This window comes from Rhea americana, unplaced genomic scaffold, assembly GCF_003343005.1.
Source record: "Rhea americana isolate MKP2758 unplaced genomic scaffold, rheAme1 scaffold_49, whole genome shotgun sequence".
Classification (NCBI taxonomy): Eukaryota; Metazoa; Chordata; class Aves; order Rheiformes; family Rheidae; genus Rhea; species Rhea americana.
In genome coordinates this window covers 4,743,892-4,756,957 of record NW_028186634.1, presented here as the reverse complement: position 1 = coordinate 4,756,957, position 13,066 = coordinate 4,743,892, and the positions used below count along the sequence as shown (strand labels likewise).

At 36.4% G+C, this 13,066-nt stretch overlaps 1 protein-coding gene across 3 annotated transcripts in view; it reads right to left on the bottom strand.

Annotated features, from left to right (window-relative positions):
- The window catches only part of AMPD3 (adenosine monophosphate deaminase 3), a 35,261-nt gene that overhangs the window by 15,998 nt on the left and 6,197 nt on the right, over positions 1–13,066 (bottom strand). For all 3 annotated transcript variants that reach the window (XM_085317211.1, XM_085317212.1, XM_085317210.1), the window contains exons 4-6: positions 12,678–12,843; positions 10,242–10,461; positions 7,712–7,841 (exon numbers count right to left, since the gene is read on the bottom strand). In XM_085317211.1, coding sequence (XP_085173337.1) covers positions 7,712–7,841; positions 10,242–10,461; positions 12,678–12,843 — 516 coding nt within the window. The remainder of the gene's footprint in view (positions 1–7,711; positions 7,842–10,241; positions 10,462–12,677; positions 12,844–13,066) is intronic.

Genomic DNA, 13,066 nt, shown 5'->3' with positions numbered 1-13,066 from the left:
GACCTTTAAGAACCAAAAAGTGGTTTCTTCTCTCATAAAAAGGGGGGGGGAAGGAAAAAAAGAATACACTTATGCTTCATAAAGATAACCTTGAGAACATTAAGCAATTCCAGCTGCTTTGCACTACAACAGCTGCACTTCATTTCTACATCAGCATGTAAAGACAACTTTTTATTTATATAAATAACATCACTGTACGCATCATAGATTTTTTTTTTTTTTTTTTNAAAAAAAAAAAAAAAAAAAAAAAAAAAAAAAAATTATTATCAACTTAAAAAAAATGCTGGTTAGATTTCATAGCTAACAAAATGTGGCACAACAGTGGATAGCTTGGCAATCTCTGAAATTGTCTTCAAGGCCAGACTGCCAAATGCTAGCAGCAGCAGTTTCAGCTCAACTCAGCAGCCAAAATGCTACAGCCTTTCAGCTAAGCTTCCCTTGTCCTCCAGCCCAGATGGCCATGAGCACAGGGACATGGCCAGAAGCAATCACAACTTTCCCTGTTTCTAACATCCTGCCCTGTGCACCAACTGCCAGCTACAAAAGACAAGTCTTACAGAAACAAGACCAATTAGCAGAAAGGTTCTGCAGAAGTAGAAAGCAACATACAGTCTGTAATGCACATTGCAAGGTGATATAATCCACAGGGGCAGGATTGTTTACACCATTAGGCTAAAAAAAACAGGCACAAACACCACCTCTGTCCTATATATTGGTAGAAGATGGCTTGGAGTCATTGCAAGTAACATTTTACCATAAAGTCTTACGTAAAACTGTAGCTGAAAGGGCTGTCATAACTCCCAGAATACGAAAGGAGCTTCAAAGCAGAAGAAATAATTTTGCCTCTAGACAACACTGGTAACATGGCTGACAGAATGTACTCAGTTCTGCTGCCTACATTTAAAGTTTTGGGTTTTTTTTTTTTTTTTTTTTTTTAAGGACAATGTTCCCAAGAAATGTTACAAAAGGAAACAGGAGTTGGAAAAAAAAAAAAATCACACTGTCATGTGCTTGCAAAAATGCAACCTATTTGGGTTTTCAAGGTACAGTTTGGGAGCTGATCAACTGCATACAGATATTTGCACATCTGAAAAAAACTGTGAGGGAGATGGGAGCTTTTCAATCTTGGAAATAATGGCATAACAAGATCTATGCCATGATAATGGCGTAACAAGACACAAGTTCCCAAAAATATTTAGGAATTTATATTAACTCTGGAACTGTTTGGACCCGCTGAATGGTGCTTTTTAAGATGACAGTAGCTAGCATTCCTGGAGACACATTTCCAAGGAGAGCTGCATAGACTGTAAGCAACAAGTCACACTAGAAGTGATTCTGAACCATCCTGCCAGGCAGAGTCACTGACTTAATTTCTGCAAGAATTCTCATCTGAGACTATTCCACTCTCCAGGAATCTGCAAACTAGAAACAAGGGAGTTTGCAACATGAGACCAATGTGTTCCCGTTTGCTCAGTGACTACATCTGAGGCTTTCAACAACAGAAATATTTGATGTCCTGATCTACTTTCCCTTCAAGAATCCAAATCCCCACAGCCTGATAATCAGAAAACCTAGGCAAACAGCTATATTCTCAGTCAAAGAGGGAGCAGATCACAGCAACACCACTGTTTTACTTAGCACATGTAGTCATCTATTTTGCAGTTTGTACATGCAGATGTCAGTGCATCCTTCTAAGGGTAAATACATTTCCATGCAAATATTAATAGCATAACTAAAAGACCAGGACAGAAAGCAAGTCCCAAACATTTATATGCAATTGTTAATCATTGCCTAGATCAAATATGCTAGACGTTATGCAGCTGAATGGAAAAGAAAGAAATAATCCCATCTCAAAATATAGACCATGAGGAAAGAACTACACTGCTAAGGCACAATAAACACTGCTGTGTTTAGAACAGTACTAACAGCTCTGCTGATCATACTATTAAACTCCTCAGAGTATCTGTATAGACATTTGAACATGAGTGCATTTTATATATGTTTTCCTCAAGTTAGAAGTTTTTGGTTTTGGAAACAGACACGGTTCAGTAGGAGGTCTCCCTGGACTGGTGAAATACTATTAGCTACCAGGTCTCGTTAATTTTTRTGGGACTATGAGATAGCAGTAAGTAGATGCAGCATAAGTGCTAAGTAGGGAACCTGAATAGGCATAGTTTATTTAATTTCACAATGTGTTAGTTCCAGTGGTGGCTCAGCTACTGAAATTCATGAGTCTTGCAAATAAGCACTTCCCCTTTGTTTAAAATCAACATGAATTCACTCCTGTTAAGAGGACAAAGAGGGAAAGGACAATTTTGCTTCTTTTATTTGCTTGCCTGCAAGAATCAATTGACAGAGTCCTAACTGCTTGTCTTTTAAAGTCCTACTTCTCTCTGATAAACAGTTCTGCCTCTGAAGATTTCCAGTGAAATCTTCCCCAGTCCCTGCAAGCATATCACACACAGCTCTATAGCTGAGCTAATCACATTAAAGCTTATTCTCTGAGAGCCAAGGCTTCCTTTTTTCCTCCCTCTCCCTACATATTATTACTGCCCAAGCATCACTTTCCTGGAATCTCTCTCATCCTTCTACAAAAGGATGTTTAGTTCTTTGGCTATCTTTTTTTTTTTTTTTTAATTACCTTTGGCTACCTTTTATACCCACTATATTTTGATCTTTAGGCAAGCTGTAACTTTACAACAACAATCTTAGAAAGAATACCACACAACGTTTTCTTCAGTCTGTTTTTAGAAGCAACATTTCTGGGTAGATTTTAATGACATGAGCCTTAACCTACTCTAACACAAAGTTCATTAGGATGTGCTTTTACACATATTCACAATTCAGGATGCAAAGCTACCTACATAAAGCATCTAAACACAGAATCTTTCAACAAAGCTGACATTTTGCATCTAGTTTGGGGATTTTTTAGTCTTTGTTTGAAATGTTATCATGTTAGCAAATTGTAACCAAGTTCTTACTATTTATTACAAAAGGCACCTACATAGAAAACTGGAATCACTTTAGTTCACTTAAGAGTCATGAATACCCCCTTTTGTCTCCTTCCATCTCCTCCCCTAAAAGTACTCCCATTTTTAACCTGTTGTTATTCCATTCTTCACAGAGTATGTGTAGTAAGCTAAGGTTTTCAGGGACGAGTGTAATAAGCCTCTACCACCAGGTCAATTTGCTTCTATTTGCAAGTTCTGCTTCTATTTGCATTTCCAGATTTGTTACAATGCAACATCAGCCCATTTTCTGCTAAAAACCTTCTGTGGCATGCCCTTAGCTGAATTTCAATGACTGCAGTTCTTATTCTCCCCTTCCCCCAAATGGAACATTTTACTCCTGGTCACATTAACCTTCAATGGAAAGAAACAGTGACTGATGGAAGCCTGTCATGGAATGCAGAGCATGCCTCACATGAACTTGCTCTTTAGCCAGTGTGCAAAATGGTTAATGCAAAGGTTTTCTTAATTTTTTAATTCCATCATCTCATTCAAGTAGGGGCCTGCATCAGTTTTCTTTCTTTAAGAGATGAAATAATTCCCTATGATCAGCAATTTTTCATGTAATGGAGTCAGATGCTCTTCCTTCTGCACTTTTGTATTTCAGACCACCCCCCTTTTCTCCCTATTGGCCTGAACACTTTTGCCATTCTCCATCAGCAGCCTTTGTACTGCTCAGTCAAGACAGTTACATCTGCATACAGCGTACAGCTTGAAGGAGTTCCCACTTTCCTCCGAATCGTATCTCATGCCCATCAGCTTCCCTTAGTCACTCAGCCTCTCTCCTCTTCCCACATTGCTTCTCTTTCCTCACATTGTCTCTCAGATCTTCACAAAACATCATCTCAGGTCTGTCTTATGGACGCTTATCCGTGCACACCAAATATGCAGCATTGCACTGAGTGAGGCATGTGCTCTGGTTTTAGAGCAGTAAAAGATAAATAGAGCAAAATAAATGTCATGAGCAACTCATTAAATGATACTGAACTTATTTAATACTTAAATTAGCAGTAGGTAAACCACCTTGCATTCTACACACATATGCTTTAACCTGTAAATACTTCTTGCCCCAAATCTATGAGCTTCATAAGCTTCTTGTGTGGCTGTACTCATTGCAAAATGCAGACAGTCAAACCTGTAATGTTTGTATTCACATGAATGCAGAAACATGCTGTTAAGAATAATTAATTTCTCTTCTCATTCTTCTAATTACTAAAAGGATAGAGGAAAATGGTTGGATTTTTTTTATGGGCTGTGCAGAACACTTACATTAATAATCATCTGATTTTTTGCTTCATTATTATTACTTGCACACTTGCAAGGTTGTTGGTGGACACAAGAATTTACCTCAGCATCTCTGCAAGATAGAAAAGGAGAAGTAGTATGCACAGTGCTTTAAAAGCACTAAGTACTGCTTTAATGCCAATTAACAGTGGTAAGATGTGATTACATGTAAAGCTAACACTGTAGCACAGGTATACAGAGGCATTCCTGTCCTTTGAGATGCTAACCCATAGGCCTTTCTTCTTACTGACATTTTTGATTTGTATGGGGAAATTTAATTTCATCAAAGTCAGTAAATGGTCACCAAAACCAAGAATTTGCAGTCTGGAAATCCATTAATTCTGCTGTGTAGATTAATTTCATTCAGTTTGTTGTGAGACTGGTAGAGTTTAGAAGTATCAAAATCTTTTATTTCTTAGAAGTAAAAAGCGATGTTTCAACCCGGTGATCACTAAAAAAAGCTAGAAGTTACTTCCTTTTTTCAAACCAATACTTCTCTTTTCTTTTTTAATCACTTGTAGCAATCTAGACCAAATGGCATGTCACAGCAGCAACCAGCTATTGCAACACAGAACTCAGCAGGCTGAGTTCAATCAGTAAACATGAGTTACTGCATTTAGAAAGCTAAAGCAGAAATCTGACCAGCATTATTTGCTGGCACGACAACCAAAACTTACTAATTTTTTCCCATTTCCTTTCCTTTTATTTTTCCCCTGGTTTAATAGGAATGCTTAAGCTCATCTTTAATAAACTGCAAGGCAAGGCTCCCATTAAATAAGCAAAATGTACTTCTAAGAAATGAAGGATATTGAACTTAACCAGAACACAAAGATAAGTTTTACACTGATCAGGCTGGAGCTAGAAGTTTGCTTCTTAATATTTAGCCAAATATTTATCTAGACAGACAGACAAATAAGAATCCACAGGTGATAAGAGAGTATGGCTGGCTCCACATCCCTCACCACAGGAGGTGGACACCTCCTGTCCATAAAAGAGGATGCTAAGTTTAGAGAAGACTGAGTCTGCCATCAGCAGGGCTCTTCCATGTTCTCCAGCTCATGCACAGCAGAGTGCAGCCAACACAGATCCTCTCAAGTTGCCTGAGATTAAGGATGAAATAAACTAACAATTCACTTCTGCAACACATTAACCCAGAACTAAGTTTTAGCTTTTGTGCACTAGATCGTCTTACTTTCAAAAGCAATTGTGTGCACTTTTTTTGAGCTGGGCTTCCAACACAACATTCAACATCACAACAGAATATTCAACATTCATAACTTTCATTTTGGCACTTTCAGTCAGTTATGTGGGTTCCTTTATATAAGCAGAAAGATTGAACCAGAGTCTCCACACTGGTGCCTCAGGGATGGAATAGAGAATTTCACTAACAGCTCTTTTGAGAGGTGAATCTTATTCCCTGCTTTTCTTGTTAGCAGTATCCACTGTTTAATATTGATTAGAAGAGAGACATCCTGAACGGAAAATGATTTAGTAGTATCTTTTTCACATTTTAACTTTAATTGTGGATACTCTTACTAGTGAAAAAGCACTTCTGGTGAGTTATAGGTCCAAACATTACTTGTATTAGCAAGATTTAGGGAAAACAGATTATTTCTGGGCTTAGAGGAACTCTATCATTCATTTTTACTCACATAAAGAGTGCTTCATAGAAGTACTACTTGTAAGAGTTTAAGCAAGGTTAACTCTGTTCAGCAAGAGTTTTTTTAAGCAATGACTGGCCTTAGAAATGGTCTCCACCAGCAGAGAGCAAGATTACTCCTGACTCTCTTGAATTTAGGTATTGCCAAAGGGGAAGTGATAACTATTTTTAAATAGGAAACCATTTGCAGACTAGCTTATTTACTACTAGGTAATTAGAAGAAAAATACAATATAAGCCATTGAACATTGGATTTTAAGTCAAAAACTTAACTTAGAAAGTTAAATACAGCTTCTCAGTATTCAAATAGATTGTCTAGGCACTTATCTGGTCCATACCTCTGTATTTCACACCTCTCAATCACCATGCATTTTATTATTAACATCTCTGTCAGCTAGGTAAATGTTACATCTGAACATGGCATAGAGCGAATATATCTTGGCCAAGGTTATACAAGAAACCTGTCAACAAGTTCGGAATTGAATTTCAGCCACTTGAGCCCTGTTGGAGTGAATTAGCTATTAGATCCTCCCGTCCATACGCTTAACAGATGAAAGTGTGAAATTAATTAGAATTTATCTAACAACCCATCTGTTCCTAGCCTTGTGATGGACATTCAACTTCACTTGTCTAGTAGACTTTGTGATTAATGGTTTATTATCACAACAGCAGCAAATATCAAGCAGCTTTGTAGTAGTCCTGATACTTGCTACACTAGCAGCCCGCGCACTGGGCACTATAGGGAATAGCCACAGATTTTCTGGATGTACTGGCAAGCCAAAACATAACAAGAAGAATCAAAGTATTGACCTAAAGCCCAAAGCACTCTTTTGAGTTACCAAATTGGGACTCTTTCTTTCAATCGCACATAGAAAGAATGCAAAATGGGCCCCAAATGTAAACATATGTACCAATATAACATCACCAAGAACTATTATTTTGTGGAGAAATCTCACTTGCTAAACCAAAGCATTTTCTCCAATAAAGTAACTTCACCTAAACTTGAAGAAAGGGAAGTAAACTAAGCAGCGTAACATTGTTGCTTCCATGCTTTTAAGAGAATGAAGCTTCCTAGCATGTGAGCATGTTAGGAAATGAAACCAGCTTCCTGATTCCCTTACCTGACCCCTTAATACATCCCAATGTATCTCAGAGGCAGCTGAGAATCTAACTCAAACATTAAGTCAGCCTGAAAGTTAAGCAGGCAAGTACCACAGACTCTTTTTTTACCGCATGCTGATGGCAGCAGGCATCATCAGTTCAGTTCTGTAGGAGGTTATTTTCATTGCACGTGCATTTGTACATACATATTTTTGGTGGGAAGTGCAATTTTTATCCAAAGTACATACAGCACTTCATGATCCAGCCTATTAGGACTTACCTACATGGGAGCAGGAAAGTGCTTTTGAACTATCTTTAAGTGAATTATTAAACTGAATTAAATGTCTATGTGGATGTTTTTATTCATAATTGAAGCCTAATTTGATTAACTGTTTCACTCCTTTAAAGTAATCCACATACAATTAAGTCCACTTGCTTCTGAATAAGTAAAGGGTTTAATGCAATTCAACTTACATTCAGATTACTTTTTCTGAGTGTTCCCATGTAGAAAAACCTGAATATTCTTAAATTAAGATGATCTGAATGAGTGATATGCACATACCACTTCATCCATTTCATCTACATTGCACATAAAAGGTGGAAAACTGTTGAAAATATCACTGAAAACAATGTCATGCTTTTAATCCTTTAACACTTACCTTTCTCACATTATAAAAGTCTCGATGGGGATTACTCTTTAGTTCTTTAAATTCAGACATTTCATTTAACATCTCATGTAAACTGAATTTAGATTCTAAAAAGTTAAGTCGCCGATGGCAGTATGTTTTTCTGGAAAAAAAAAAAAACTTTAATTGTGACTTCAAACTATTTCTATTTCAAGTTCAGAAAGAAATTACTATTATGTTAGTAAAAACAAAGAACTTAATTAAAAGACCAAGACTAATCCATTCTTCTTATCCTACTGATTATCAAATATGTAAGTCAATATCCAGTACAATTTCAGGATGAAGTTATTAGTGAAACTTCAGAGCTACACGTAAACATATTATGTGATTTAATTTTTCTACTTTATCACTGCATCTGTGCATAAACTGCAGTTCTTTTACTACCAATTTGGCCAGAAAAACTATAAATTTTATACAAAATTTGACATAAACTACTGCTACTCCAAAATCAAATATATCCAGTAGAGCAGATAACCTTTTATACAACAGAAACAACCTGTAAAAAAGACTTACTACTGATGGAAATATAGATTTTTTTTTACCCAGTGTTTATTTGCTTTTTGATGGGAACACTAGAAGCCATGACAAGAACAAATATCATTTCATTTTTGATGCCTTATAAACACATTTATCATGTAGAAATATCTGTCAATTCTTATCAAATCTGCAATATTTTTGTAGCACTAATAGTGTAATAGTCAGCCTTCTTTTTTTCTGCTTCTTTGTTGACATTTTCTCATTAATGGAACACAAATCCAATAATAGATTTGAAAATCTGATTCAAAGTCTCAGTATATCTGATACTAATCAAGACCGATTTGCCTGCTGCAGAATGTCTTTGAGTTATACTATTATTCAAGAGACCACAAAACTGAGGAGTAAGGGCGAGATTTCACCAGTTCAAGGGCAGTAAAAAATACACAATGGAATGGTTCTTGATCTCCAAGCAGCTCAACATGTGATAGACAAATTATAGGAAAGCACTTTCTGTGAACAAGGAAACAACACAGTATGAAGAGCATATGCAAAAGGATTACAGAAAAGACTCTTCATTTTGGTTTGTGTGTTTTTGTCAGGGAGTATGATAAAACCTGGAATAGCTTAATCTGAAGAGCAAGAGGAGCAGACGATTGCTCCTGCATTCAGAGAACAACCAAGTTTCCTAGCGTATTCTGCCAAGGTCCTTTTTTCTTCTGGTTTCTTTATCAAGGCTATTAACATATACTGCAAAAGAAAGGTCTACAGGATGAGGATTTCTTAAAGTTTATTTTTGAGGCTTTCCTTTTTGTCCTTTAATCTTAGCACCTGTCCCTCTTGGAATTTATCACACTGAAACTGGAAATGAATTTACTCATGGCATAACTTAAACAAGCATATTTAAGCTAGCTTTCATCTAGAGCTGCAATACTGATAATAATGAATGGCAGACACACAGACATTGCTCTTTAGGAATTGTYTGGGGAATAGACAGATCAGTTGAGCCCAGATGTTTTGCTGCTACCAATGCAAAAGGCAGGCAGAATATGCTGCAAGTGTTAGACTCAAAGAGGAAAGAATGCCTCAGGTGTGATTAACCTGTCACGTTATAAACAATTTGATCTCTCAAAGGCAGCACAACTAGAAATGCAAGGTGGGAAGGGAGGGCAGACAATCTGAAAGAACAGTCCAGGTTTCTACTTTGTTCCATCCTATGATAGATTCTTTTCCTTTCCTGGTATGGAGGCCACATGACACTAGTGTTTCCAGTCTTCGGCTGAGAAGCAAAATTTGTTACACAAAGAAAATTTGAGAATTCAATTTTTAGGTTATTCACTTGGCAGAGACTTTTGACACACATGACAAAACAATGACAGTACTACAGATATGTTTCTGGGTTTTGGGAGATTTCCCAGGAGTCTGATGGTTCTGGGAAGTTTCAGACCTATTGTAATTGTGCATGCACAGCACAGTTTTGTGGTATATAAGCAGTTAACTCACATCAGGAACAAATTAGTCCAAATACTTTTGTTGCTGAGTTGTTCTGATATGCACGCTATACATACGCGAGAATCTTCTTCAGAGAGCAGCCAGATCAGAGCAGACATGAAGGTATTCCAGATAACTGTTCTAAACCTCACATTCAACATAGGCCAAAACAAAATTAAAAAACAGTGAGATTCAAGTTTCAGTTCGCAGCCCTAAAAAAGTCTAGGTTAGATTTGACATGAATCATGTGGGAATATTTGGCCACTTTTTGCTTTTCTGTTAACTGCTTCTCATTTTTGCTATGGTTGATACAAAGACACTAAAGAAATAAAATACAGCTGTATATTTTTTCTTCCTTTTAGGTCTTTCTGCGATGCATTAGTGCTTGAGAAGGGGAAAATATACATGATTGTAGAATGAATACTTTGAGGAATTAAGTATCACAAAAGTGAGAAGTATTAAACTAGGGGTAATCAGCTGCCTGAAGGGGAGGGAAGAAAGAAAGAAAAAAAAAAAAAAGAAAGAAAGAAAAACATACGTTGGACCATCTGCAATTAGAGCAAGAACATGGCTCAGGTCAAGGGTATAGGTCTCCAGGTCAGGATATGGCAGACTCCGAGGCTCATTGAGTTCCATCATCTCCTTGTTATCATAAACAAAGGGAATGCCAGCTTTTATCTTGATAACATAATCCAAATTATCTGGAGCATCATCAAGATTGTAAGGATCTTCATTTTCTTCTGGGGGTGAATGAAAATCTGGAAATAAATTTGCATAATGTTTAGAAGAATTAACCTACACAAAAACTAAAATAACTACAAAAAGGATTTTTTGCTTCTATAACTTATTTTACAAATCTCAATACTTGTATTAAAATCATATTGTTAGTGATGATAAAAGATCTGTTGCTACAACACAGCTCTAACAAGATTATATTTAACCACAATCTCTCTAAGCCATTAGTGTCTACCTTAACTTGGATATTATATATTATATAATATCCAATGTATAACCAATGTATAAATAGGTTTCATGCTATTCTTTATTACTATATGATGGCACAAACTCCAAAAGAAGTTTCCAGAAGTATTTAAATAAGGATGGCTGAAACTACAGTTGAGATTTTTGAACAAGAGAACAGCTGTTGATTACATATCCACCTTCATTATTTTCTTTTCACCTTCTGACTCATTGTAATAATTTTGGAAATTTATATTTAAGCACTCAGTAAAGCAGCTGGTTTTCATATCAAATCATAAGCCAAAAAATAACAATCTGTGCTTTACTGCTTCACCTCTGCCCTTCCCATGATCCAGTGAGGTAGACCATTACATAGTAGGATTGACTTTCCTCAACTGTTAGTGAATATGCTCCACGCATGACAGAAAAGGAAATAGCCTAGAACTCAACGCTTCTCACATCTGATGAAAGCAATGTTTGATTTGCAAGGTTTTTTTTAAATTAAAATTTTTATTTTTATGTTTAATTGTTTTTGTGTAGAACCAAGGAATGCAGAAGTCAGATGGTAAAATATAACTACATTTTCCCCCTCTGCTTTCTGAACATAAGTGGAATTAGAAAACATCAAAAGCACGGCTAGGATTTATTCAGTACAATTCTGCAATTCCTTACAAAATGAATTATGATTTTTTTTTTTTTTTGAGAATCAGGTAAGTACACAGATTGCTGGGAGATTCAGCTTACATGAGCATTCAGATGTTGTCGACCCAAACCAGTGAATGTTCATACCTTCTATTTCAGTATCTTACTGATCAACTAGCATAAAATAAATTTGTCTCAATTATATTTCTGTCAACTGAACTACATACTTGGGCTCAGTCTTATCATTCAGATCATTTCTCAAACTTGATTTAACTGAATAGGTAAAAGAGGAAGTTACTTCTTTTTTCACTTAGAGTATCTAAACGTGCATGTTATGAACTGTTACTATACTTATCTCTAATATTCATAACTATCCAGCTATAACTTGCACCAACTAAGAGAATACATAATGAGATTTTATATCACAAGTTTAAAATCATAGCTGTAAAAAAGTTATTATCCGAATAACAACTTGAAAATACCAGCCTGTCATCTGTTCCAAAATATCTTCCCTGTCTCAAATATTCACTGTACTGTCCTCTTCACATTTTTTCTGTATAACAAATAGCTGAAGTTATGTTAGTTACCTCTCTTCCAATCACTGAGCTAGAGGGTAATTGATTTAAAATGTCCCTTTCTGGACAGGTTTATGGCTGAGAATACATTGACAACAACATGGTCATGTCTACAGTGGCAAGTCTGTACAGACCAAAGGTTGCTCTGCTCAGGCTAATCCAAAAACTAGCAGTGCAGTCTAATGAACAAGCAAAGCTTTTAAGACACAGCCCAACTAAGTGACAAATATGGTTGGTGGCATATATAGTGTAACAATATACAAACCTTGCTGAGAGATGGAATTTATAAATCCAGGCAGAATGCCCAGCAAATACGATTATATGGCTTCCAGACTTGACGTGGTAAGCACGTACCATGCCTGTGGAATTACTGACTTGGGGCTTGCTACCAGTCATATCTGTATAGTGCTTCAACTTACAGTGTAAGCGTGCCCATAATCCTTTTTATTTTAGTATGTCAAAATGAAGAGGAATGACTTTTCACATCAAACCATATCCATGTATCTTTTTCATGAAGAGGATGTATATTAGATAATACCAGGTTTGCTGCAAAATGCAAAAATAAATGACTGTCCAATATATTTTTAGGGTTTTTTGTTGTTGTTGTTCAAAGTTTCATATCATACATAAGCTCTATAGCTTAAGTCCATTAGTAATTGTCCACCATTTACTAACAGAACAAATTACAGACACAAAGTCACACAGAAGAGAACATCACAAACATCCAACAGCTGTATACAAGTTTAGCTCTATATTTAAATAAATAAATAAATAAATAAATAAATACGGATATTCACCTGGATACACTTCATCTTCTACCTTCCATTTTTCATCTCGCATGTTACACAAATACTGGGACGTTGTTCTTGGGAAGCGGTGGCAGGCAAGACGCGAGTACTTCTCTCGAATGAGAAGAGCTTTCACCAGGCTCTTGGCAGCTTGTTCATAATCATCAACTGTAACCTGAAGGAAAAGCCTAGATAAACACTTACAAGACAACCGGCATTCTTGGTCAAACTGAATCCATGTCAGTAACAAGGATTCTGAATTTCCAGAAACATAAACGTATGTGATTTGAGTATAAGGTTCTTACCTGAGGTCAGGGAGAGCCAGTGACAAAATGAGAGTCCAAACAGAATGTGCAACACAGACATACACAAAAATTCTTTCTCCTCCCATACATTAT